The 25,761-nt window shown below is 31.2% G+C and overlaps 3 protein-coding genes across 7 annotated transcripts; all 3 read left to right on the top strand.

Annotated features, from left to right (window-relative positions):
• Positions 1-6,021: 6,021 nt before the first annotated feature.
• On the top strand, positions 6,022-9,938 carry LOC18046611. Of its 3 annotated transcripts, none has more exons than XM_006443769.2 (5): positions 6,022-6,194; positions 7,338-7,444; positions 8,512-8,695; positions 9,279-9,385; positions 9,478-9,938. In XM_006443769.2, exons 1-5 carry the CDS (start codon positions 6,123-6,125, stop codon positions 9,530-9,532), a joined length of 525 nt encoding a protein of 174 aa, XP_006443832.1. In that variant the 5' UTR covers positions 6,022-6,122; the 3' UTR covers positions 9,533-9,938. The 3 variants fall into 3 exon arrangements, with proteins under 3 accessions (XP_006443832.1, XP_006443833.1, XP_024045094.1); XM_006443770.2 differs by having other exon boundaries at positions 6,023-6,194; positions 7,272-7,444; XM_024189326.1 differs by having other exon boundaries at positions 6,109-6,194; positions 7,240-7,444.
• A 6,234-nt stretch (positions 9,939-16,172) lies between these two features.
• Positions 16,173-19,420, top strand: LOC18046608 (rho-N domain-containing protein 1, chloroplastic). Its single transcript, XM_006443767.2, has 2 exons — positions 16,173-16,362; positions 17,991-19,420. Exons 1-2 carry the CDS (start codon positions 16,323-16,325, stop codon positions 19,175-19,177), a joined length of 1,227 nt encoding a protein of 408 aa, XP_006443830.2. The 5' UTR covers positions 16,173-16,322; the 3' UTR covers positions 19,178-19,420.
• A 69-nt stretch (positions 19,421-19,489) lies between these two features.
• LOC18046607 (putative E3 ubiquitin-protein ligase XBAT34) lies at positions 19,490-24,029 on the top strand. 3 transcript variants are annotated; one of them, XM_024187752.1, is made up of 10 exons: positions 19,490-19,613; positions 19,717-19,872; positions 19,968-20,082; positions 20,156-20,236; positions 20,348-20,436; positions 20,548-20,639; positions 20,847-20,928; positions 21,494-21,596; positions 21,862-21,947; positions 22,623-24,029. In XM_024187752.1, exons 2-10 carry the CDS (start codon positions 19,741-19,743, stop codon positions 23,367-23,369), a joined length of 1,527 nt encoding a protein of 508 aa, XP_024043520.1. In that variant the 5' UTR covers positions 19,490-19,613; positions 19,717-19,740; the 3' UTR covers positions 23,370-24,029. The 3 variants fall into 3 exon arrangements, with proteins under 3 accessions (XP_024043520.1, XP_024043521.1, XP_006443829.1); XM_024187753.1 differs by having other exon boundaries at positions 19,490-19,872; positions 20,189-20,236; XM_006443766.2 differs by having other exon boundaries at positions 19,490-19,872.
• Positions 24,030-25,761: the final 1,732 nt, after the last annotated feature.

Here is a 25,761-nt window from a genome sequence, read left to right as displayed (position 1 = left end):
GACTACCGAATTCATTTTTTTACCGAAATACATTAATATTATCTCCTTTTTAAGAAGCTAATTTTAGTGAAATTAGAACATTGAAAATTCTTTTAAAAAAAATTGAAATGGAAATGATTTTATTTTAATTGATTTTTACCTTACCATTGTTTTCTCAAGATAATTGATCAATTAATTGTCACGACCCATTTATACCAATTAAAGCGACAATTAATTGGGTAAAACTGTATAAATCGTGATTAGATTCAGCAAAAAAAACACAAGATAATATCAACAAATCATGTGAATCATGTATTATTTTCATTAAACCAATTCAATTTTATTAGCTATGTCACGCCATTTGTATTCTAAATTTTACATTCAACTAATTCAATTATATTATATTACATCAGTTTATACAAACACTTCGTAACATTAATAACATTTATTATAATAAGAAAAATATTAGGCACCAAACGTTTTTGCACAAACTATTGTCCACAAATTAAATCTTACATCAGAGCATTTTCTCAGTCCGCAGAGCTCAATGAGGAAGGCGTTAGTGGTTTATCAGTGGGTCAATTGCTGAGTATTTTATCTACACACCAGAATTGTGCTGAACTCGAGTGATTTGTGATTTGAATAAATAATTTTGATGAATCATGATATCTTGTCTTTAACATTATAAGGGTGTGTTTACTTTCTGAAGTGGTGTGTTTACTTTCTGAAGTGGGAGTGAGGAGTGTGGATTCCTCCCACTCCGGTGTTTACTTCACTTATTTAGTGAAGGATTGGGAATCCCACTATGTGGATTCCACCCATTTTTTGAGTGGGGAGTGGGAGTATGACTCCCATTGGGGGAGGTGGGAGTGGATTCCCACTCCCGCCTCTTCCTTTTCTACCTTTTTTTTAATTTTAATTCAATTTAATATTTATAATTAATAAAATAAAATAAATAATATTATATTTATTTGAATAATATTATTATATTTAACTAAATAATAATTTACATTGATTCTAAGTTAAAATTATTTTAAAATAATATTATTATATTAATAGAGAATTAATAAATATAATATTATTGTATTTATTTTAAAAATAATAGTACTATATTTATTTAATATTAATAATAATAAATATTTTATTCTAAGAAAATATTAATTTTGTACTAAGTAATATTATATTATTATTTTATATAATAATAAATTTAATATAATTATATTTAAATTTAATATAATTATATTAAATAAAATAAAATAATGTTTCATTTTATATTAGAATTAAAATTAATAAAAAATTATGATTTACATAATTAAGAATATTATTAATTATTATTAATTTATAAATATAATAAAATATTTATTTTATTTTCTAAATATATTTTTTATTAATTTTTTAATTACAAATTATAATTCTTTACATAAGGATAAAATTATAATTTAAAACAATTTACTCCCAATTCAAGACAAAGTAAATAAATAATTGAGATTCTGATTGACAATCCATATTTTTATTTAGTCTAAGTAAACACCATACTCTCACTCCCACTCCACACTCCTAATCCAAAGATTCCCACTCCAATCTAAAAAGTAAACGCAGCATAAAATGAGTAGCACGATCGAATATAAATTCAAATTATGCATTGCATTTAGTAGAAATTGATTTTTTTTTTTAATTAATCCTTCTTCATGCTCCCACTAACCACTAATGACCATGATGGCTTTTATTGATTTTGATGAGGACGATGATCAGAGGCGAAGCTACTGGAGGGTCGTTGTCGTGGGTGGATCTAGTTTAGTATTTTTCTGTTAAGTGTGTCTTAGATCCTTTATGAAATAACTAAATAAAAAGATAGGTCATATTTTTATATAATAAAATATTGGGTAGTTTAACAATGAGAATATTATTAAGTGGTTTTGGAGAAATTGAATTAAATTTTTTTAAACTAATCCCCTAGTTTTGGAGTTTAGATATTGTCCCACGCTACAGCTTGATAATGTCATTGAATTAATTTAGGTTGTGTTTACTTGTTAGAGTAGGAGTGAGGAGTGTGGATTCCTCCCACTCCAGCGTTTACTTCCTCAAAATGGGAAGGGATTGGGAATCTCACTCCATGGGTCCCACCCATTTTTGGAGTGGGGAGTGGGAGTGGGACTCCCATTGGGGGAGGTGGGAGTGGGAATCCACTCCCACCTCTCATTTTTTTACCCTTTTATTTTTAATTTAATTTAATATATTATAATTAATAAAATAAATAATATTATATTTATTTGAATAATATTATTATATTTATTTGAATAATAATATTATATTTAACTAAATAATAATTTGTATTGATTCTAAGTTAAAATTATTTTAAAATAATATTATTATATTAATAGAGAATTAATAAATATATTATTATTATATTTATTTTAAAAATAATAGTACTATATTTATTTAATATTAATAATAATAAATAGTTTATTCTAAGAAAATATTAATTTTGTACTAAATAATATTATTTTATTATTTTATATAATAATAAATTTAATATAATTATATTAAATAAAATAAAATAAGGTTTCATTTTATATTAAAATGAATAATTTATTGTTCATAATTAAGAATATTAATAATTATAATAAATTTACAAATATAATAAAATAAATATTATTCATTAAATATATTTTTTATTAGATTTGTAATTAAAAACTATAATTCTTTAAATAAGGATAAAATTGTAATTTGAAATTATTTACTCTCAATCCAAGACAAAGTAAACACATAAATTAGATTCTGATCTTTATTCCATGCTTCCATTCCAGTGTAAGTAAACAACCTACTCTCACTCCACACTCTCAATCCTAAGATTCTCACTCCTCAGGATTCTCAATTCAATCCAAAAAGTAAACGCAGCCTTACTTTCATGTGATTATTATATTATAACTAGTGCTACACCTACAAAGTCAAAGTATACATTAACCTGTAGGATACTAAATTACTAGCTTGAGCTGAATTTTTTTAAATTAAAAATAATTATTCAATACATAAAAGATCAATACATAAATATTAGTAACACGACATAATAAACTACAAAAAAAATGTTTATTAATTATAAATTATGAAACTCAAATTTGGCCCAAATTTTTTCCATAAACTCTTAAATAAGTTTATTATAGTGAATTTTAAAATTTTTTATGTATGTTAATAATCTCACACTACAAATTCGATAAATATTAGCAACACGGCATAATAAACTACAAAAAAAATGTTTATTAATTATAAATTATGAAACTCAAATTTGACCCAAACTTTTTCCATAAACTCTTAAATAAGTTTATTATAGTGAATTTTAAAATTTTTTTTGTATGTCTATAATCTCATACTACAAATTCGATAAAGTTTGAACTAACCCGAACTTTTTCACCCACTCAATTAACGGTCGTATAATGATAACGTAAGTAACTGCTAAAACGCTGTAATTTGTAACGAAGGGACATCAAATCAGTGAGTTTCAGATTTCGTATTCATCTGCCAAGTTTTCCAATTTTTCTTCGTTTATGGGAATACGTTGATGCCCGTTTTCTCAACAATAAATATTTATATTGTTTCCCATTTGCTTGGTTCTACATCCTCCACATCCCTCGACGTAGGCCTTGTGTGTGATGTAAGAGCTTTTTCTCTTACCAAAAAGAAATAGAATGTTATTATCTCAACTCTCAAGGCTTGACATTGATCAGATCTTAAATGTTGAAGTGTATTATCTAAAATATGTGTATTATATTATAATAACACTATATTCTATTATATTAATATTATACAAAAGTAATGATATAATCACAAACTCTTGTACAAACTGATGTGGCATTAATTCATTGGTTGAATTAAATATCTCTTGACTCATATTATTTATTATTATTATTTTATATTTTCATTCAAACAATGAATTAACGTCACATTACTCTATTATACAATCTTTAGTATTATATTGCATTATTTTAATTTTTAATTATTTTATGTTTGATGCATCACCACATTACATTATACTATATTAGTTTTTTGTAACTATATAAAATAATTTCTTTGAACAATTTACTGTTATAATAACTTAGAAAAATGCTTAGATTTTAATACAAAGGACGTAGATTTTAAAAGTATAATTTGTTAAAAACAGGAAAAATATATTTTGAAAATATACTAATATTTTATATTTTTAACTACTAAAAATTGACGAAAATAAGTTCATTAAAAGTAAAACAACAAAATTTAACAATTAAAGAAGGAAAAAAGAGCAATAATAAAAGTAAATTAACAGCGCACAAGGTTTTATTGATGAAGAATGTAATGATAATTTTGCTAGAGGGCCCAGTTTGAGATTGTTTTTTAGGAGATTTAAAAGTAATTTTGAAAAGCTAAAAGTAAATTTTGTTGTTTGATAAATTTTTTTATAAATCACTTTTTGGGAAAACCACCTAATTTTACAGAGATTTTATAAAATAGGAAATGAGTAGCTTTTTAAAATCTGACTCTAAAAAATAATTTTCTACTTACTACAATTCCATACATATCCTCAAATATATTATAAAAATTCAAAATTATCCTTATTAATTTAGAAATAAAATCACTAATTTTAAAGATATTATTATTATTATTATTATTATCAATTATATTGAAATAAAAATAAATTATTAATATAAAATATTTATTTTATTTATCAATTATTATATATATACAATTAAAAATATTTTATATACATGTTTATAAATGTGTATATAAATTTTTATTTAATATTATATTCAATTCAGTTATTTATATTTTTACAGTAGTTTAACAGTAAAATTTATCAAACATGTACGACTATTTTTTAAACTTACAGCACTTTTAAAAATAAAATTTACTAAATATTTAATTAATTTTCTTCACAATTTTTACACAATAATTAACAATAATTACTTTAAAAAATTGCAGCATTAACAAACTGCCCTAAAGTCGAATCATAATCTTTGATTTTGCAGATTATATACTTAGTGATTTAAGGCAATAAAGATCAGCACAACGGTGGTGGAGAAGCATGTGTAGCAGACGACGAGGCAGTCCTCGAATGCATGTGGCAAAGGCGATGCCGATGATCGGTGCGTGCAGCAAAAGTGTGGTGCGGCGAAGCTCTGAAGATGGATTCATCGCTGTAATCAAGAAGCGGTGGTCTTCAAGGTGAGGTGGTGGAAAATGGAAAAGGGCCTATTTGCTTTCTAACCCTATACAGATATGTATAAGTTCAACGTAGAACAATACTTTTATACAATGTAATATTGGACACGAAACACACCTTAATAACTTATTATAATCGACATAAAGAAATTTATTGCACTTTTATATTCAGATACATATTCTAATTTTAATGAGTAAGAAGAGAGAAGAACCAAAATAAAAGATGAAAAAAATAAAAGAAAAATTGTAAAGTCTGTTTGTTTAGATAGAGTCGGTTTCTTAACTTAGAGGAAACGATTGGTCACTCGGCTTTAAGCCGAGTGGCTGGGCTGTTGGCCTCACAACTGTGAAGGTAGTAATGTTTCATGTAAATATGAATAATAGTATGATTGTAAATATTAGTAATAGTCTTATATAATATGAATACAATTTAATTATTATAGTCAAAATAAAAAAAAAACTTTGAGAATACGATTGACAATTCGTACAATGAGAACAAGCGGTTCAAATTTCCCACACCATGCGTGAACCCAACCGACATGATTGTGAATTATCCGACCCAAAAAGCCTTAAAAGAAATGTGAAAGAGTGATGATACAACTACAAATTATTGTATAAATTTATCTTATACAAACTAATTTTGTATTAATTCATTGATTGAATGAAAATATAAAATAATAAAAATAGATCATGTGAGCCTAGAATAATATAATTTAAATAATTTTATCATGCTATATCAGTTTATATGAAATAAATTTATAAAAGGATTTATGATTATATTATTAGTCAAAGTGAAAGAGTGATGAAGAGAGAAAGGGGAAAAATAAATAAATAAATAAATACTTCTAGGGCCGGGGCCGGGGTTTAACAACAGTGGATGCGAAGGTACAATACAGAACACGAACGAGAGAGAAATCGAGAAAAGAATAGGATAGCAGAGGCAAAATAGGCAAATGGTTTCTCTCTCGACTTGGTTTCGATACATAGCCAACAAGCTTGAGTACTCCGTCTCTATCAGTTGGAAGGTCATTGCTCTTCCATGTCCGCTTTTCGTTTTGCTTCTTTTATTTTAGTTGTTGCCATTCTCGGTTTTTTTTTTTAAATTAGTTTTATATTATTATTGTTATGCGCTGGACGCGCTATTTTAATCTTCTTGAATTTTCCATATCTGTATATACATAATTCACCGGAGTTTGTTTACTGTTCTATTTATTGGGATTTATGGGTGAACGCCTGAAATGATACTATAAGTTTTTTTTTTTTTTTTAAAAAAAAAGATAAAATTGTATTCCCATGAATTTCAAGTGATCTGCTAGTGAGCAAGGATTAGATTTAATGTTGATATTGGTAATCACTAGCTGTTTAGGGTTTATAATTGTTTAATTTTATACTTCCTCTCACTTATGCGCGACATTGTGTACTTTTACTTTGGAGGTGGGGAGATTGGCGTTGGATTAGACTAGTTTAGAGTTTGATTAGTGACATTTGAAACTGTGTTTGTAGTTACACTCTTTGCTGTTATACTTTTCAAGTGACATTGTTTAATTTGGCGGTAGGGTATAGTCAGTTCCTTCCATGGCAATTTGTAAAGCCTCAATACATGTGGCATGTTCTCCTCATGAAATGGATTGCAATGGAATTTTGGCGGTCTGTTACAGTTTCATTGGAAACATAACAGAAAACCAAAAAATTCATTGAACTTTGAAATTGTCAAGCGCAGAGACAGATGGATTAGATTTCATCTTTCATTTATACTCAAGAGTTTGTTGCTAGTCTAACTAGCAAGGTCAAGCAATTTGAGCAACAGTTATCATTAGGAGGGTGAATTTAGAATTTTATGAGAAGATTCTTGTTGTTGTTTGGAACTGAAATCCATGATCCACATCAATTCAAGTGTTGCACAAAAAAAAAAAAATTATTGAAGTTACATAGAAATTTTTTTAATTGTGATGCAGTTTATTGTATTATTCACCAGTCAAGTCTTTCTCTGCTTTATTTTCCAACAGATTCTATTGTCACTGTGTTTTTGCTAATTACCTTGAGTGTGGCTCTTCGAATTATTTTTATTAGATTGTTCTAACAGAATCTTCCATCTGAAGCAGAGCTACACGCGAGGTCAAATCAATGATATAGAATTACGTGATTCGGTTTGGAAATATTTGTTTCAGGGAAAGTTAACTTACTTATACGGGAATAAAGGAGATCAGATGGCTCCAGTTATGGGAGGGCTAGGGGGAACCCTTCTTGTGCGGAAGTTACCTGCTGCAGATCCAAAGTAATGCTTGTTATCTTTCTTTTATCGTGATTAACTTTTGAAATTTGTATTATACCATACTTTACTCAAGTGCCATATGGTTTTCTTCAGTTGACTTCGTCTGAAAATACTCAACCATATCATGTTGTCATTTTAGGCACCTAGCAAGATAGTTATCGCTATAGAGTTGTTTTCAATTAAATTCCAATTTTTTATTTTGTGCCTGATTAACTGGTTCTAATTTACATTATTTTTAACTTTATTTGCATTGTTCATCTGTATGAATATTTTACTTGTCTTGCTTTTTACTTATTGCTTGAGTTTGGAAATCAAGCCCTTTCTGACCTTTCTGTTTATTTGTTGAAATACATCCTTGCTCTTTTCTTCTTCTTCTTCCTTCTATCTCACTTGTAATTAGAGCATAGCTTGTCATGCAATTTAGGTGCTTTAGAGAAGCATTTACCTGCTATTTAAGTACATGAAAAGTTTTACACTCGTGAGGAAATACTTCGTTTTGTATTTGTATTCTATTTTTTTAGTGGTCTGGTTGGTGTCTGTTGTTTATCATATTATGTTTCCCTATTGGAACATCAAGTTGGATTAAGTTGGCATCTTAGTGTGCTTGTTAATGCCTGTTGTGTAGGGCCTATGAGTATCTGAGTGTCTGTCGGGTTAAGGCAACCACCACATAAATTGGATGTTATTAATATATGTCCACAAGGGAATGTAGTCTCTCTTTGTTTGTATCCCAGCTCTTCCTTTTTCCTTTTCTATTATTAAATTGTTGCTGTGTTTCAGACTGCTTCATTTTTCAGATTTTTGAGAATATTATTTACACTGCAGCATTATTGTGGACTTGATTGATTTGGATGAACATAATTTATTAATCACGATCTCCTTAATCAATGTGAATTCAAGTTCTACATTGCTTGTAGACAGACGAGCTTTGAATCCCACTTAGACATTCTTTTGTTTGGTTCACTACTGTTGTATCTTTCTTCTCATGCAAAATTATACATTTGTTGTTTAAACACTTTGATAGCTCAGTCTTGGAAGTTCTCCATCGTCCTGTTCTTTTTAATTGACAGGCGTGTTTCTGTTGGAGATGTGGTGGTCATGAAAGACCCTGAGAAGTCAGATAATTATATTGTGAGAAGATTAGCTGCTATTCAAGGGTATGAAATGGTGTCAACTGACGAGAAAGATGAGCCTTTTGTTCTTGACAAGGATGAATGTTGGGTGTTGGCTGACAATGAAAATATGAAGCCTAAGGTACTTAATATTTTTTTAAATAAAAAATTATGAAAAATTAATATCATATTCAGATATGTTTCTGCAATTCTTGAATTTCCATAAATCATTTTCTACAATGCAAGTATCATTATTCTCGGACTAATGTGTAAAGGCCAATCAGAGGAGTGAAATTAACTTGTTTTTCATTAACCTGTAGAATTTTCATAGATAATCACAGATGCATACGTAGAACATACAGACATACAGGCATGCACGCATATATCTGTTATGATGAAATTGCATGTTCTGGTTCAGAGCCCTCCTCCCTGAAATGGAAGGCAAAGGACGAAAGGAAATAAAAATGTGTACTTTGCAATTGCCACATTGTATGTCCAACTTGAATTCTTATTAGGAATAGATGCATATTACACGTACAAGTTACTTCAAGATGTAATCACATTTGGTTTTTTTTTTTTTGGGGGGGGGGGGGGGGTCTTGGGGAACGATTGTGTTGTTTCCATGAATAGTTTGTTGAGTAATTATTGCTAATTGTGATTTTATAATTTGATTATGACCATAATCCTCTGCTCTTTGGTATTCTTTTTTATTTGTTGAGTGACAGGAAGCCAATGATAGTCGAACATTTGGTCCAGTTCCCATGAGAAACATAGTTGGCAGAGCCATATATTGCCTTCGAACAGCTGTGGATCATGGTCCTGTACAGAACAGGTAGGTTGGTTAGTTCCATTGTACTGAAACCACAGTTGAAACAAGATAGTTTAATTCTGATGATCTTTGAATATTCTGTGTTCGTCAACCAGTAATGATAGCATGCGAAAGGGATTCACCAGTATTGGAGGTGGAACTGGACGTTGATGAGATGATGAAAAACCACAAAGCATAGAGCTTGCTCTCACAGACCACTGACTGACTGCGTTTGGTTCATTTTATTGTCTATTCCTGCTGGTTGTACCCCCATTTAGAGATATCTGGCTTGCATCAAGTACAAAGTGAAAAATAAAAAGATGATCTGCATGGACATCTCATAAGAGGTACCAGATTATGATTATTCTTGACCAGGTGTGGCTGTTGGGTAATCAAGACTTTCCTTCAGAAAGAAGAAAATGAAGAGCCCTCTATCTTGTGAGTTTAAACTTGCTTTTGGAACATTCTGTTGTTTTAACTGCCAAAGAAAATGGTCAATTATTATGATGCATGAGTCCACTGCATTCAGATATTGAAGATTAACATCTGAAAATGACTATTTTTTCATTTTCCCAAATTCATTTTGAGGAAGTTTTGGGCATGCTAGGAGCAGGTCATTGTTTTATGTTATAATTATAAGAACGGCTACTTTTGGGTCTCAGTCTTCTTGTTTTTTGAAAAATATCTTTTATTTGAAGCGTAAATCATGAGTGAAACTTCATGTATGCTCGCGTTGTTAAAATAATTTTTCAGGTCAAATGATATGTCAATTAATTACATCATTGCTGAAATATATATATATTGTGTGTGTGTGAGTGTGTGAGAGAGAGAGGCTATCAAATTAAATACTTAATAACTGGTTCATTCGGACAGGGAAACATGTATATTGGAAGTGATTACGGATTCCCAATTTTTGTAGGATCATCGTCTCTGAGTGAGCCTATGAGAAATGATGTATTGTTTATTAAAATGACGCATGAATAACAAAAGCGTTATCATCAGATATCATTCGATGTTGTCTCCCTAATATACCAATTCACTGCCAATGTTTTCTTACAATTTTTTTTTTCACTTCTTATGTTTACATTTTACAACTATTTTATTTCAGTTCTTATGTTTACATAAGGAAAGTTTTATAAGTCAAAAATATTTTATTCGTTTACAAAAAATATTTTCTTTAATTAAACAAAGAAGAAAATTACTCATTAATTAAACAAAAAAATATACTAAAAAAAGTGGAATAAGTTTTATTGAATTGGTTTAACCATACATTTTATATTTATTCTAAGGCAGTTGTCCACTTTTCTCCCATTTTCCATAATAGTATCTATTTATTATACAAGTTAATTAAGCACAAATATTTATCTTGATATGGATAAAGTACAAAAAAAAAAAAAAAATCTTATATTACTAGACGCATATATGAATCTAATTTTGAGTCTTATGCATACTTCATGTAATTTCAAACTTTTTACTTGTATTTAGAGACTATTTAGGATTGTTGTTGAGGAAGTGTAGAAAGATGAAAAATAACATCATCTTACAACAACTATAAAAGATATTAAAACAATATTTTTTTCATAATTTGATTTTGAAAATAAATTTCATTATTAATAAAACATCACATATATTACATAAATATAAAACTAGCATTATTCAATTTAAATAAAAAAAGCATTATTCAATTTAAATAAAAAATAATAATAATAAATATATAAGGTAATAAACATTATAATGAGTTTTTATTTTACAATTGTGAGTTTTTATTTTGCAATAACTCTTGCATTAATTTACTTATTAATTCATAAGTTTTAGGCATAATCTACAAAATTTATGTTTTATTTTGCACATAATGTTGATTTACTTGTTTTATATTATATTTTTAAGTTTTTGTTTTATTTACTAGTAATATATCAATTTATCTGTTTTATAGTAATTTACTTGTTTTACCTTTCTTTTACAAGTCTTATGTTCTATTTCAAAAATTTATGTTTTATTTTACTATTAGTGTTTATCTACTAGTTTTATATTATATTTGCAAGTTTTTATTCTGTTTATCATTAATACATTAATTTACTAGTAATATATTAATTTACTTGTTTTACCTTCCATTTACAACTCTAATGTTTCACTTCCAAAATTTATGTTTTATTTTGCATTATATGTTGATTTACTAGTTTTATTTTATATTTTTAAGTTCTTTTTTGTCGGTAATATATCAATTTACCAGTTTTATAGCAATTTACTTGTTTTACATTTTCTTTACAAGTCTTTTTATTTTATTTCCAAAATTTATGTTTTATTTTACAGTTAATGTTGATTTACTAGTTTTAAGTTATATTTGCAAGTTTTTATTTTGTTTACTAGTAATACATCAATTTACTAGTTTTATATTAGTTTACTTATTTTATCTTCTATTTATAAATCTTATGTTTAATTTTTAAAATTTATGTTTTATTTTGTACTTAATGTTGATTTACGAGTTTTATGTTATATTTGCAAGTTTATGTTTTATTTACTAATAATATATCAATTTACTAGTTTTATATTAATATATTCGTTTTACCTTCCATTTACAAGTCTTATGTTAAATTTTTAAAATTTATTTATTATTTTACAGTTAATGTTAATTTATAAGTTTTATGTTAAATTTACAAATTTTATGTTTTATTTACATCATTTATGTTTAATTACAATATTGATACCATAACTTTAATAACAACATCATAAAATGACCCTTAAAAAACTAATGGCATATTTAATATAATTTATATGAAAAGACTATTTTACCCATGTGTAAGTATTAAAATTATAATTTTAACCACTAAAATGAAAGAAATTGCAAAATCAATTAATTCTCAAATAAACAAACGAATAAAATTATATTACAAATTGTATGACTAAAATTATGACCGAGAAAACATGGATTTTGCCTTTTGTGTTTCTAAGGAATCGATTTTGTTAGAAATGATGATATATGATAAGGTCTTGTGTCTGGTTGGATCAGGTTTGATTTCTATTAGTTAAAGCGTATTATATTTGGATTTGATTGGGTTGATAGTATTTGTTTATTTGTTTATTTATTTATTTATTTTTAATCAATTTTATTATTATCTTTTGGGTATTAAACGATGTCTTTTTATCGTTAACGTGGTATTGTTTTGACTCGAAAAGACTGCATTAATAAAAGTGCTCAAATACTCTCATGATATAAGTTAATTTACTAAATACATACAATTGTTTTTAAAACTTATGACACTTTTAAAATTAAAATTTACTAAATACTTAACTGATTATTTTCACAATTAATTATTGCTTTGATTTATGTAAAATGACATTACTAAACCGGCCCTATATAACATGTTCTACACATTTCATAAATACATACAGTATGTAATCTATTTCATAAATTATAAACAGCATGGCATACCTCTATATTTATATTAATTTTTTTTTTCATTTTAGACCAGTGGCAATTCAATCTTCTCTCCATCAAACCCCTAAACCTCTCAATTTTTGAGATTTTACCAACTCAATTAATTATCACATGTATTTTATTTATTAACTTATTATTATAAACTAAATAATTTTAAATATATAATTAATAAATTAATATCAATATATTTAATTTTCTCATCAAATCTAGTAATATAAATATAATTCGATCCAATTCTATCTTATTTATTAAGAAGGGAAATCTATTTTTCAAAAACGACATGATTAAAGATGCTTAATTTGAAGTGAGTTGGGCCGACGAAGCCCATTCTCAAGATGGACTGGAACCGTTTCTTCTTACGAGCAGCCCATTGACATCTGAAGAAATATCATCTTATTTAGAGAGGAAATCTCGAGGGAGCAAGAAGAGGCTGCTCTGTACTTTCGGTAATTCCTCGATTAGTCACTAGAAGGTTAGTTTACACTCTCCACTAGAACGTAATTTTATTTATTTTTGTTTTCTCATGTTCTTTCAATTTCTTGGGTATATATAATTTTTTTGTTTTGAGTTAGGGCAGGAAATAAAAGACATAGAGCTGGTAGCTTTACCCAAATGATCTTTCGATTCTCTTGGCTGCTACTTCTTTTATCTCTGATTTTATAATATTATTAGTTTTAATTGCATTGATATTGGACTTATGAAATACACATGATCTTATCATATTCACTCCGTAAATAACTAAATATGTTTCAAGATTTCAATTGGAGGTTGGTGTGTTCTTTGTAATAAACAACGTTTTTAGCTTGAGAGAAGCTAAAGTCGGACAATTACATTCAATATTTGTTCTTTAGTTTATGTTTTGCTTTAGAAATGATTTCATTTGAAGTATAAGTTTATGCTATAGTACCACGTAATATCACTATTGGGAGTCAGCATGTTAATTACGGAAAGGAGCGGAATTTTGAAATGAGAGTAGAATAAAAATTTCAACCTCAGAATATGAATTAAGCTAGAAACAGGACTGTGGACAGTGCTTCACATGATATTTACAAAATGATTCATGATTCATGCATTTTGTGCTGTTGGTATTATCAATTGGCTATGATCTATTTGCCTACAAGGTCTAGTTAGTGGGGATGATGATATTAGCTCATTATTTTGGTAGTGGGGGCTGTTTCCTTATTGCAGATTTTACATTAATGGACTGCTACTGTTTGTTTGTTTTTTCAATTATTTAAGCTAATGCAGCGTTAGTTTTATTGACTTTGTGAATGCTATTTTTACTAGCTTACCAGGATGCAGAAACTTGATTATAATTACCTTGTACGTCTCATTCCATCACATCTGTTCAAATTTTGCGGGAGAGTAGAGAAGCAATGTGTGGGAGAAAATGCAGGACTAGGGATTTTAGGTTTGGATGTTGGTAACAAATACATTGGTGTTTCGTTGTTCAAACGACACGGCAATGAAGTAGAGCCCCTCACAAAATTCGACCGAGCAAAGGCAGATCAGGAGTTGCCTCAGTTGATTGAGAAGCATAAAGTTCTGGGCATGGTGGTCAACATGCCCAAGGAGCATCATGAGCATGTTTCTTCTTTTATCGAACAACTGGATGGCAATGAAATCTATAGAGGTTTACCATTTTGTTATTTTCAAAAAACTAAATAAGCCGTCAATCAAAAGACTGTCGGGGAGTTGTGGACTCCCTGGTATCTGAGTATGAGTTGGAAACAAGTAAGGAAGATGGAGTGATTGTTTTGACTTTTGAAGAAATTCGGATATGCCATGACTTGTTTTCTTTCGGCATAGATGTTCTATTTTGATTATTTGACTCGAAGGAAGCTGGGATTAAAGAATAAAAGGTTCACTGGCATGTATGTTGTTCTGGTTCTGCATTTTGAACTTCTAAAACTCTATGATCTTTTTTTGCTTTTAAATAGTTGAGTGTGGAACATGCATGAAGAATTTTGATTGCAAGTGAGATTTTTGTGTTATGCAACTTTCCAATTCCTCGATGACTTTCATTTTATTTGTGCGTGCTAGTTTGTTTGTAAGATTAGAAATTTTTTTAAGGTGGTACAAAAGTCTGGAGTTCGGAAAACTCATAGAATAAGGCATATAAAATTCAGTGTCTAATATATATTTTTTAATAATAATATGACAATTCTATTTTCTACGGATACTTGCATTAGAGGTCTCCTGGGATTTGCCTTAATGCAGGAGACTTAATTCACTAAAAAACGAAGAGATTCAAACTCTAGGCCTCATTAGCTAGACCACTATAATTAAAAATATATAATTAAATGTTTGAAATCAAATGAATATATTTTTTTAATTAATCGTAAAAGATGAATTGTCGAAATATATATGAATATCACCAAAAAACTCTACAAATGAAATTTTATGATTTACTCGAAGAGTCACATTAATTAAAAAAAAAATTAAAAGTCTTTTTAAATGAGATTTTTTTAATAAGATTGTCCTTCTTTCACTTTAATATTAAATAGAAATAAACACTACATGATTGGAAGAATTTTATTTTGAGTCTTTTAGAGTTTTTAATTTAGTATTATATTATTTTTATCTATTATTCTTGAAGAGAAGGAAGTGTTATAATTACTATTATTTTGGTAGAAGAAAAATTTTGATTAAAATAATATAAACTTTTTTTTTCATCTAAAGTCTTTTGGAGGATGATTTATTTTTTCACTCTTCTATTTGCTATATATATAAACAAATAAATACTTGAAGAATTAAATTAGAAGAATCTTTTAGTAACACTCTAATATTATAACTAATTAGACTCCATTTGGTTTTTTTTTTTTTCACATAAAACTTATTCAAGTAGATTTTTTGTTAGTAAAACTTTTACAAGTAGAGTTTTTTTTAAAAATTAGTTATTTGCTTGTCAATGAGTGTTTTTAATAAAAATTATAAAAAAAAATTTAATAGGTAAATTTTTTAAATTTATATTGTGAAAAATATATTTCAGACATTTTAACATTTAAAAAAAATAACCTTTACTATTAAAGTGCAAAATTTAAATTTTACTCATAAGAACAAAGTAACTTATTTAATTTTTAAAAGTTCTATTAAAAAAAATTAAATAACAATAAAAATTTTGAGAAAAATATATGTTGAAAAAAATCTATGAAATTAAAAAAATATTTATTATCCTTAAATAATTCATACCAAATAAATATTTAGTACTGGTAATGCTAGCTAATAAAAAAGTTTTAAAAAAATGTATAGTACTGCTAGGGAAGAGGAGCGGGTCCGATTCCAAACGAAAGCCGGACAGGCGGACACGTACCCGCCTTCAAATCAACAGGAAAACATTAACCCACTTTTGCCCCTCGTCAAGCTGTGGACTACCCAAAAAGTCCCTTCTCAATGGGTATATAACTTCGCAAAGCTGACCTCGAATTGGAGTTACTATCAAAACTGAAAGAACCAAATTTGAAAAATCATATAAAATGCAAAAGCTGCTCTAATCTTGTGTCCAATTTCGAGCAAGTGAAAGTGATGTCGCAAGCAGTCCATCTCACAGCTAAGAGCCCCCCAGGTACTTCGAATCCTCCGAAATGGCCGCATCTAAATTCCATTTTCAGTTATTTATTCGTTCACTGGAGATATAATATTTAACAACTCAAAACAAGCTTTAGGGTTTCCATTATAATTGTTTTTTTTTTTTCGTTTCTGTTAATTAGAGTATTTGCACTCAAATAATTTCTTTACAGAGTCGTATATGAAGAAGAAATGTTGAAAGGCAAAGAAACGACAGATGGTTTTGTTTGTTAATTCATTGGATAAAAGACGGCTTTTAGTAGGGTACTCGGGATGGTGCTTTTTTGAGAAGGGAGGAACTTCTCAAGCAATAAAGCACTTCCTAGAAAAAGCACTTATGAAAGTGTGTTTTAAACAAAACTATAATAATTGGGACAGAAGAGTTTCTACCTTTTCAAAGCAATTTTGAAGATGCTAGAAGTACTCTGAATGTAACCCTTATTGAATTGATGTTTTTGTATTTGTTTGATTGGAGGGAGCCAACTACAGAACGGCCTGGTTGTTTCATTAAGTTTAAGAAATGTTATTCTTTATATGGCTGCATTATCTCTTGCCTGAGGTCTTTAATAAATTGCCATAGAGATGTATCTTGCAAGATATGATTCTTGCTTGGACCGCTCCTTCCGTTAATACTTTAAGTGAATAGGAGAATTGTGATGGATAGTGTTGGAAATGGTGGTTGTTGTGGTGGCATAGAAGTCTAGTGTTGGCAATGCATTATGCTTAAATTATTCTATAGACATGTAGAGGATAACACATCTTCAGTTTTTCTTTTTATTTATTATGGATTACTACAATTCAGTATGCACTATGTTCCTATAGAAAGAAAGTGTAGTTGGATTGTGAGGGGGGAAAAAAAGCACCAACTGCACTCGACATTTCCATGGGAGCAAGTTTATACTTGAAAAAAAGGCCTTAAGCTCAGCTAGAAATTTTGTGTATGTTTAATATTTGTAGCATTAGTTACTATTTGTTCTGCCTTTAAGCATAGATTGTAGATAGATGGTTGTCACTTGTGATAAATTGGAATGGTAAGAAAGCTAAGAGTGGAGCATATGCATATCATGGTTTGTCATTTTTGTATTAATGAGAGAAAACTAGAGATAGAGGAAGGCTTTTAGGATCTGAAGTTATGTAGGTATTAGTACTGGCAAGAATCCCAGGACTGTATCTTCTTCTTTTTTTTTTTTTTTTTTAAAATAAAACAAACACTATGTTTTGTCTTAGCAATCCAAATAAGCCTACCATTATTTTTGTGCCACTCTAATGGCCCCATTCCCATTTTCGGATTTTCCTTTCATTGTTGATATGCTTCTTGGTAACAGGTTAATTGTCATGATTGGACTATAAGGATTCTTAAGCCTCGATGCAAAAGAGTTTTCTTTGAGTTGTCCTCATCCTTTTTGAGGGGATAATCTCCATAAATGTGTTGAGAGAGAAATAAAAAGTTCAAAACTATTTTCCAATGGGAAACTTTACCGTGAGCTTATCAAGTAAGATCCATGAAATGTGCTTCATATAGTCTGTCTTGCCAATCATGAATAGGGTTCAGTTCTCAAGTAAATATTTTATCTATCAAATTATTATTTTAATTGACTTTTCTGTACCTGTCCTGTCTTCTTGTAGGTTATGGGCCATCCGAAGGCAGATGTCTCCCATGTTTGGGTGTTTCCGGAAGAGCAGTGGCTGTGTCTTCATGCTCTTCTCGTGGTGACTTCAGAATCCTATTCCAGGTCAAGATTGGAGCAGTGAAATACAGTTCTAAGGGAGCATCATTTGCATGTAGAGCTAGCTCTGGTAGTTATAGGAGAAATCCTGACTTCTCAAGGCAAAACAGAAATGGTTACCGAGGCAGGAACAGGCAAAATGAAGAGAGGGATAGCATTGATGATGAATCTGAACTGTTATCTTCCAGAAATGGGCCTATACTCTCCCTCTCCAATTCCCCAAAATTCCAAGCAACATCAACTCCAGGACCAAGAGAGAAGGAGATCGTTGAACTTTTCCGCAAGGTCCAAGTTCAGCTTCGAGAAAGAGCTGCAGCAAGAGAAGACAAGAAGACTGAATCCATGCAAGGACAACGTAAAGAGAGTGAAACTGTTGATTCTCTCCTTAAGCTGTTGAGGAAACACTCAGTTGAGCAAGGTAAAAGGAAAAGCAGCAGTGGCAGCAGCAACGATTTTAGTTTGGAGCAGGATGAACCAAATGGCTCACATGTTGAAGATAAAAGCACAAGCTTCTTTGATTCAAGTAGTAGGGCCCGGACTGAGTCCCGAGAACCTAATGTGTCTTCTTTTACAAGACCGGCATCAAATTTCAGGCGCAGGTCTCCAGTCACTCAATTCAAATACCAGCCTGTTTATTCCAGTGACGAAACTGAGAATTCTGTCTCACGTTTAGATTCAAGTGGAAAGGGAAAGAAGAGTTCATTGGAGATACATACAGACCCTAAACGTGAGTCTGAATCAGAGCCAGAACTAGAAACAGAGCCTGAGGCCAGTTTTGCAGATGGAGAGGTGTATGATGAGGCATCAGATGTAGAATCCAATGTTATCACAGATGGCAGTTTGTATGACGAGGTATTGGAGAATGAGCCCAATATCATAGACGATAGCGTGTATCGTGTGTCAGAGGAAGGTGAATCTTCGGATAATGATGAAGATGAGAACAAGCAAGAGGAGATTGAAAACGGAGATTTGAGTGCATTGAAGCTCCCTGAACTAAGGGCACTTGCCAAGTCTCGGGGTGTGAAAGGGTTTTCAAAAATGAAGAAAGCTGTACTACTCGAGTTGCTTGCCGGTAGCTCAGTCTGATTAGTGATCTAAAGCACGGCAAGAGACTGCTTCCAATTTTGAGATAATAGTGATAAATCTCCTTTTGGTTTCCTTATAATTTACATCTGTCTTGTTTATTTCGTTTTGTGTAATATTTAGTCCTTTCCACACTGTTTTTGGACTTCTAGTTGTTCTTTATGCAGAGATAGTCTTCTGAATGCGTTTTTGTTACGTTTTCCATTGAAAATTCTTGATATCAGAAGCATGCCTGAAATTTATTCTTAGTTTAAGAAAGTACTTTTTATCCCATTTCTTTTTTCGTTTTAATTTTCAAAATTTGGCTTTGGCTTTTATGACCTTCAATTTGATCTTTATAAAGCCAATACGCAAATGAAAAATTAAAAAAGGAACGGCCCATATCAATTGAACAAGGCTAGAGTTTTTGCCTAAGTTCCCTCTCTGACTCTCTCTTTCAGTTAACTGACGAAACCCATCTCTTCGTTCCTAAGTTTTCTCATAAAAATCGACATATATTTTAATCTAAAAAAATTTACTCTTATTTCATCAAATCATTTCAGAGCTCTTGATAACGTTAAAAAGTCATGGGGCAAAGTCTGAATTCGATGAACCAACATCAACAACGACAATCCAAAGATGAGTTGCTTTATCAATGGGTCATCGCCGGCGACGTGGACGCCATCAGAGCACTTCGCAGCCAAGGCGCTAGCCTCGAGGTGACGTAGCAACTCTTCACCTAAACATTTTCATGGACACCATCAACTTCAATAGCCTTACAATTCTGGGTTCTGTTTGCCTTTTTTTGCTGTAGTGGATGGACAAGGAAGGAAAGACCCCCTTAATCGTGGCTTGCATGGATTCTGGGTTAATAAATGTTGCTAAAACTCTCATTGAATTGGGTGCCAACATCAATGCTTACCGCCCCGGTAAGTTTGTGAACTATTTGTATTGTTTTTACAAAGCATGCGTTTCTGAATGGTGATTCAAATTCTTTGGTAGGTGGTCGTGGTGGAACTCCATTGCATCATGCAGCAAAAAGGGGATTGGAACCAACTGTTAGGTTACTTCTCTCTTGTGGAGGTCTGATTATTGGTCCTGGTCCATGCAGTTTGCAGAATTTTATGCGTCAATGTGTTACTATTTGCAGAAATGAAGACTGATAGAGTTTAGTTTATTTTGTTAATGTTTCAGCCAATGCTCTTGTGAGGAATGATGATTGTCACACTGCACTTGGTGTTGCAAGAATTAAGGGGCATATTAATGTTGTCCGTGCAATTGAGGTAAGATTGACAATGTTCACTTTTGTGCCATAGCTTAAATAATCTGTGGTTGTTAGAAGATTATTTTACTGCAAAAGCTTTTTGTTGATATTTTTTTTTGTCTTTTCATAGAGTCATATTTGCTATTTCTGTGGCTGGCTGCGGGAGTTTTATGGTCCAAGCTTTCTTGAAGCTTTAGCTCCTCAATTGATGTCAAGAAAAATGTCTGTATGATATCAATTCTCTTTTCTTTAACTATGTGTATTTTAAATTCTCCTTTTCTGCATGGCTGTACCAACAATGATGTTGATCACACAGTTTATACAAGCCATGCTCCTCCTTCCAATTTCTGGTTCATAGGCTTTGAAGCTTATTTATATTGCTGGTGGAATTATTTGATCTGTATTTAACTAAAGTGTTATTACTTGCAGTTGGGTTGTTGTTATACCTTGTGGTACTGCTAATCCCTCAAAGCCTCTTAGATTTGAGCTTGTCATATATCCTAGTTTGCAGGTATTCTAATTTTTGTTTTTGACTTTCTCCCACACAATTAATCTATATTTTCTACAATCAATAGCAAAAGAAAGAAGAGTTAAAAAAAGAAGAAGAAGAATGAGCGGGGGCATGCCTGATGACTCAGTCTTGATCTGCATAGTAGAGTTCAGCTCACTACAGCTATATGCAAAAGCTGGCATTTGGATCTTGTTGATGGCTGTTAACTCTGCTTCTGTGCATGATGCTCTGATATATTTCTCTTTGCTCATACAGTTCTTCCGTGCATCACGTGGCATCAAATTTGGGGTAGATTTTAAGAATTAGTTTTTCTAGCTCTGCGCTGCACATATCCACCCTTTGGTTGACAATTTACTAGGATTTGTTTCTTACCCTTATAGCAGCCATGGTTATTGGATACGAACTGGTAGATGTTGTTTAATAGATCCTTGTGGAAATTGGCTTTACATCTAGTTTGTGGCCTTAAACTTAAGGCTTTGAATTCCTTTATTATTATTATTATTATTTTTTTTTTTTTTTAATATCTGTTGGTATTATTTATTGATCTTCCAAATCTGGTGAACAGGATGTCCAGCCTCGTGCAGTCATTGCCCTTTGGAAGGCCAAAATTGATGAACCCAAGTTTCATCAACCTGATCCTTCACTCACTATATATGACCAGTCTACAAGTAAGTTCATATTAATTGATCAAGTTCTACCAAAAATATATTAATAAAAGTGAGCAACAAATTCCATCAGGAGCATATCCTGTAAATTGATTAGGCAACTGAGGAGTTTGGGCACGAATGATTTAGTCATAACAAATTGCATAAGGTGTCACATATCCTCCTTCATTTTCTTTTGTTTTTGACAGTAGTCTTTACCTTTTATATTAAAAATTCTCTTACCCTCGCTTTGCTGGATCTTCTCTTTGATCTTGTATCTCTTTACTAGAAATTCGATATAAGTTTGCATCTGCCAATGAGGGTGACAAACACCAGCTTCAGTGGTTAGATAATGCATGCAGAGGAACTTCTCAGGTAAAATGCCAGATTGCATACAGCTAATGGTTGTACTTGATGATGTGTACTTATTGCCTGGATTGCATGTCGCAAATATAATCGGGATTGTTGTTGTAGATGGTATAAAGAGGATTCTTTTTTTCCCCCTCCCTGGGTATTCCATAAGCTTTATAGGAAGGTGGAAAGGTACTGGTAGAATGGACTTATTTTCATTCCTCCTGGGTATCCAATGCAAAAGTAAAATTGAACCCTTTCTAGAATTTGCATCAAAAGGTATGATATATGACTGAGAATTCCGGGATTTTAGAGGGTTTAATCACTATGAGAGGGACCATAGGCTTTATTTGTTATTTGTGCAGTATTCTATGTCAAGTATTTAGAGTGGAGCTTTTCCTGTTATGTAGATTACTATTCTAAGCTCAAGTGCATCTTATGTACTTTTATCTAATAAAATGAAGCATATCCTATTTGCTAGAGTTTTGAAGAAACAGAGTAGAATTAAATGTTGAGGAAATGCCTGTAAGTTTATTCACATGACAATTTAGTTAATTTAATTTCTCTTGAATGAAATGGATTGTATTTGTTCAAGTAAAATGTTTTCATGATGGATTAGTAGTGGTACAGTTGTAATAAAATGCATTATTTGCTTGGTGTCAACTCCTTGTCTACTGCTATTAATTTTCTCAGTTTCAGTTTTTGCCTTCCGCAAATAACCACCAGAGTGCTGAAGCAATTAATGCAAATGGTTGGGGAAATTCTGCAAATGCTGAGAGTCACATTGGTTGGGGAGCTGCTGCACGTACAGAGGCAAGCTGTAGTGGGTGGATGGATGAACCAAAAAAAGAAGACTACAAAGGGTGGGGAGATGAACAAGCAAAAGAAGACTACAATGGGTGGGGTGCGTCCAATTCTGAGCCAGTTTGTGGAAAAAGAGAAGATGGCCAAACCCATAATACCCCTGCCCCTATTCTCCAAACAAGCACCAGAATTTCAGGAAAAGAAGACTACAATGGGTGGGGTGTGCCCAATTTTGAGCCAATTTTCAAACAAAGTCAAGATGTCCAAACCCTTGCAAACCCTGCCCCTTTTTCTCAAATAAGCAATAGAAATTCTTCATCAGCTTCTGCAGCTCCATCAGCTCCGCCCATTCCTGAGGTGGAATCCGGTGAAGGGCCAATCCGCTATCCATCGGTTGAAAACAGTGTGGCAGACTTGCATCTTCCTGTTTTAGAGGATGGAGTTTCTGCATCAAATGTAAAGGATGATGGCAGTTCTTCCTCATGTGTAATATGCTGGGAAGCTCCTGTAGAAGGTGCGTGTGTTCCATGCGGTCATATGGCTGGTTGCATGTCATGTTTAAGTGAGATTAAGGCCAAGAAAGGTGATTGTCCTGTTTGCAGAACCAAGATAAATCAGGTGATAAGACTCTATACTGTCTGATAAGATAACTCAAAAAATGGACTCGGGGTTTCCTTGTGATGTTACAAATATTTTTTTTTTTTGGGGTCACTGTAATGGCCAGAGCTTTTTCCAAGTATTTTATGGGTACTGTAGTTGAAGTTTAGAAATGCCAGGTGGCTGTTCTGGAGAAATTATTCAATGTAGTTGGAGCATCATGCTCCATATCCTCAGCTTCGTGGACCCTACATGTAATTTTAGTTGGTATAAATCCATTTATGTCTAATGAGCGCGTGTTTGTGGACTATTGACCAGTTAGGGAGTAGGTACCATTGCATGAGATTCTGAAGGCCCATGATTGTATCAGTATGACTGCATTTGCTGAACTCTGCTGGAACTTGGTAGTTTATCAATGTTTACATGCAGACCATTTTCACAGGTCCCTGAAAAAAAAGAACAACGCCTGTTGGGGCTGTCATGGATGGAGTTAAGTGGCGGTGCATAAAATCCCGCCACTGCACAGGTTCAGTTTTTATGTCATATTTGCGATTCAACTGTTGTTTGATTACAAAATCTTTCCTGCATTGGAAGAATTACCGACACCAATTTTCAGTTCAAATGTTGCACTTGATTATTCAATATTTTCCTGGAAAGTGATTGCCGACAATCATTTTCAATGAGGAGATCACCCCGTAACTATGATAGAACTACCATTCTGTTCTCATGATGATTTGGGTTTTGAAAATATGTATCTCTTTGACACTGAGGTTGGCAATGGTAAATGGTATTTGCAGAACGGGAAATTAAACAGTTTCCAGAATCCAGTAGCTATTGACCAATTGAGGTCTAAGCTTTAATTAATCTTCTTTTGCTCTAAATTTATTCCTCATTTTTGGAGTCTTTCACCCCATAACGATTAACAAGTTACAAGAGTGCCCACCATTCCAACATCCAAGACCCTACCATCCAATTTTTTATGCCCAGGGGGCGAAAAGCTAGCACGTGGCATGTCTCACAGAATCTCATTGATCCAAGAGAAAATTTCTTAACGCTTTTTTTTTTTTTTTTTTTCCAAACAACATTAACCAAGTGGGTGTCGGTCATTTTATTATTGTTCCAACTGGAAGTGCTTTGAGTTCTTCGAGTTAAAATAAATCCTAAGGCTGGCTTTCAAAAAAAAAATCCTAAGGCTTTTTTAAAAAAATATTGAGATTGTGTGGTTATAATTTAAAAATTATAATATTAAAATATTTAACGAATATTATTTGTTGTAACTTAAAATTTAAGTTGAGATAATTTTATATTTGTATGATAAATTTTTAGTAATATTATTATATTTTTATTAAAATTATTATTTAAAAAATATATTTATAATTATAAATTCTTTCAACAATAACTGTGACTTGAAAATTACAGTAACGGACCTACGTAAAATTATAAGATTCAACATCATCCATGACAAGTATTCTCAGGTGTAAAAACTTCTCTTCAGGTGACAGGTACATATACATACAACAGGTGGGAAGCAAGAAAATCCTTCATAAATCTACCCCCGTAACCGGCAGCATGGCGTGTACGGCGGCAAATATAGACAATTAAAAAGATACTGATTGATCAAAAATCAATAGTTTAAGGTGTTGCGGGGCTGACCCTGTGACGATAGAATCAGATAAACAAAGTCATTAAAGCTGGGAGTTGCGAGCATGTGGTTTTGAAATTCACACCTTGGGGTCAAACCACTAAACTAAAACAGACCGTCTGGTTTGGTGCAACATCTTGTGGTCTCTCTTTCTTTTATTTTCATATGTAGCCGAGATCAAATACCGTGTCAAACCAATCTGTTGGACCAAGAGTTGACACTCTTTGGACTTCCTTTAGGGATCAAGTTACGGTGCAACTGCGATACCGTGCCACAATTGCATTCAGCCGTTGGATGCACTTGAATTGATGGGGTCCACTGACATCCAACGGCTGGATGCAACTATGGCACCACCACATGTTTTCCCTCCTTTAGTATCCATTTTATAATAAAAATTATAAACTGAAAAGGAATTCTTTTTTTTCCCTTTTCCTAAACATTTGGTACCAAGCGAAACATTTGGTACTGGGTGAAGTTGAGAAATTAAAAAAAAAAATGATGTGTTAATTTACCTGATGAATGAAAAATTAATTGTCACTTAACCCGAATGAATGTTGAGTAAAAGAGTTGAACACCAAAGCTCTTGTATCGGGTCGTTTTAATCTTTTTTTTTTTTATAGTTAAATTAGTTAACTCTCACAAATTAAGTTCGTTCCAGCACTCAATCATGTTTTTTGTCAAACAATTAGAATCATAAAAAATTATTTTTAGGTCAATTATAAGTTACAATGTATTCCTTTTAAAAGAAATAATATGTATGTATGTATGTATAAAAATATTTTAATTTAAAATTTT

The sequence above is a fragment of the Citrus clementina genome, unplaced genomic scaffold, assembly GCF_000493195.1.
Source record: "Citrus clementina cultivar Clemenules unplaced genomic scaffold, Citrus_clementina_v1.0 scaffold_3, whole genome shotgun sequence".
NCBI lineage: Eukaryota > Viridiplantae > Streptophyta > Magnoliopsida > Sapindales > Rutaceae > Citrus > Citrus x clementina.
The sequence above is the reverse complement of the archived record's forward strand: the minus strand, read 5'-3'. Positions and strand labels throughout refer to the sequence as shown.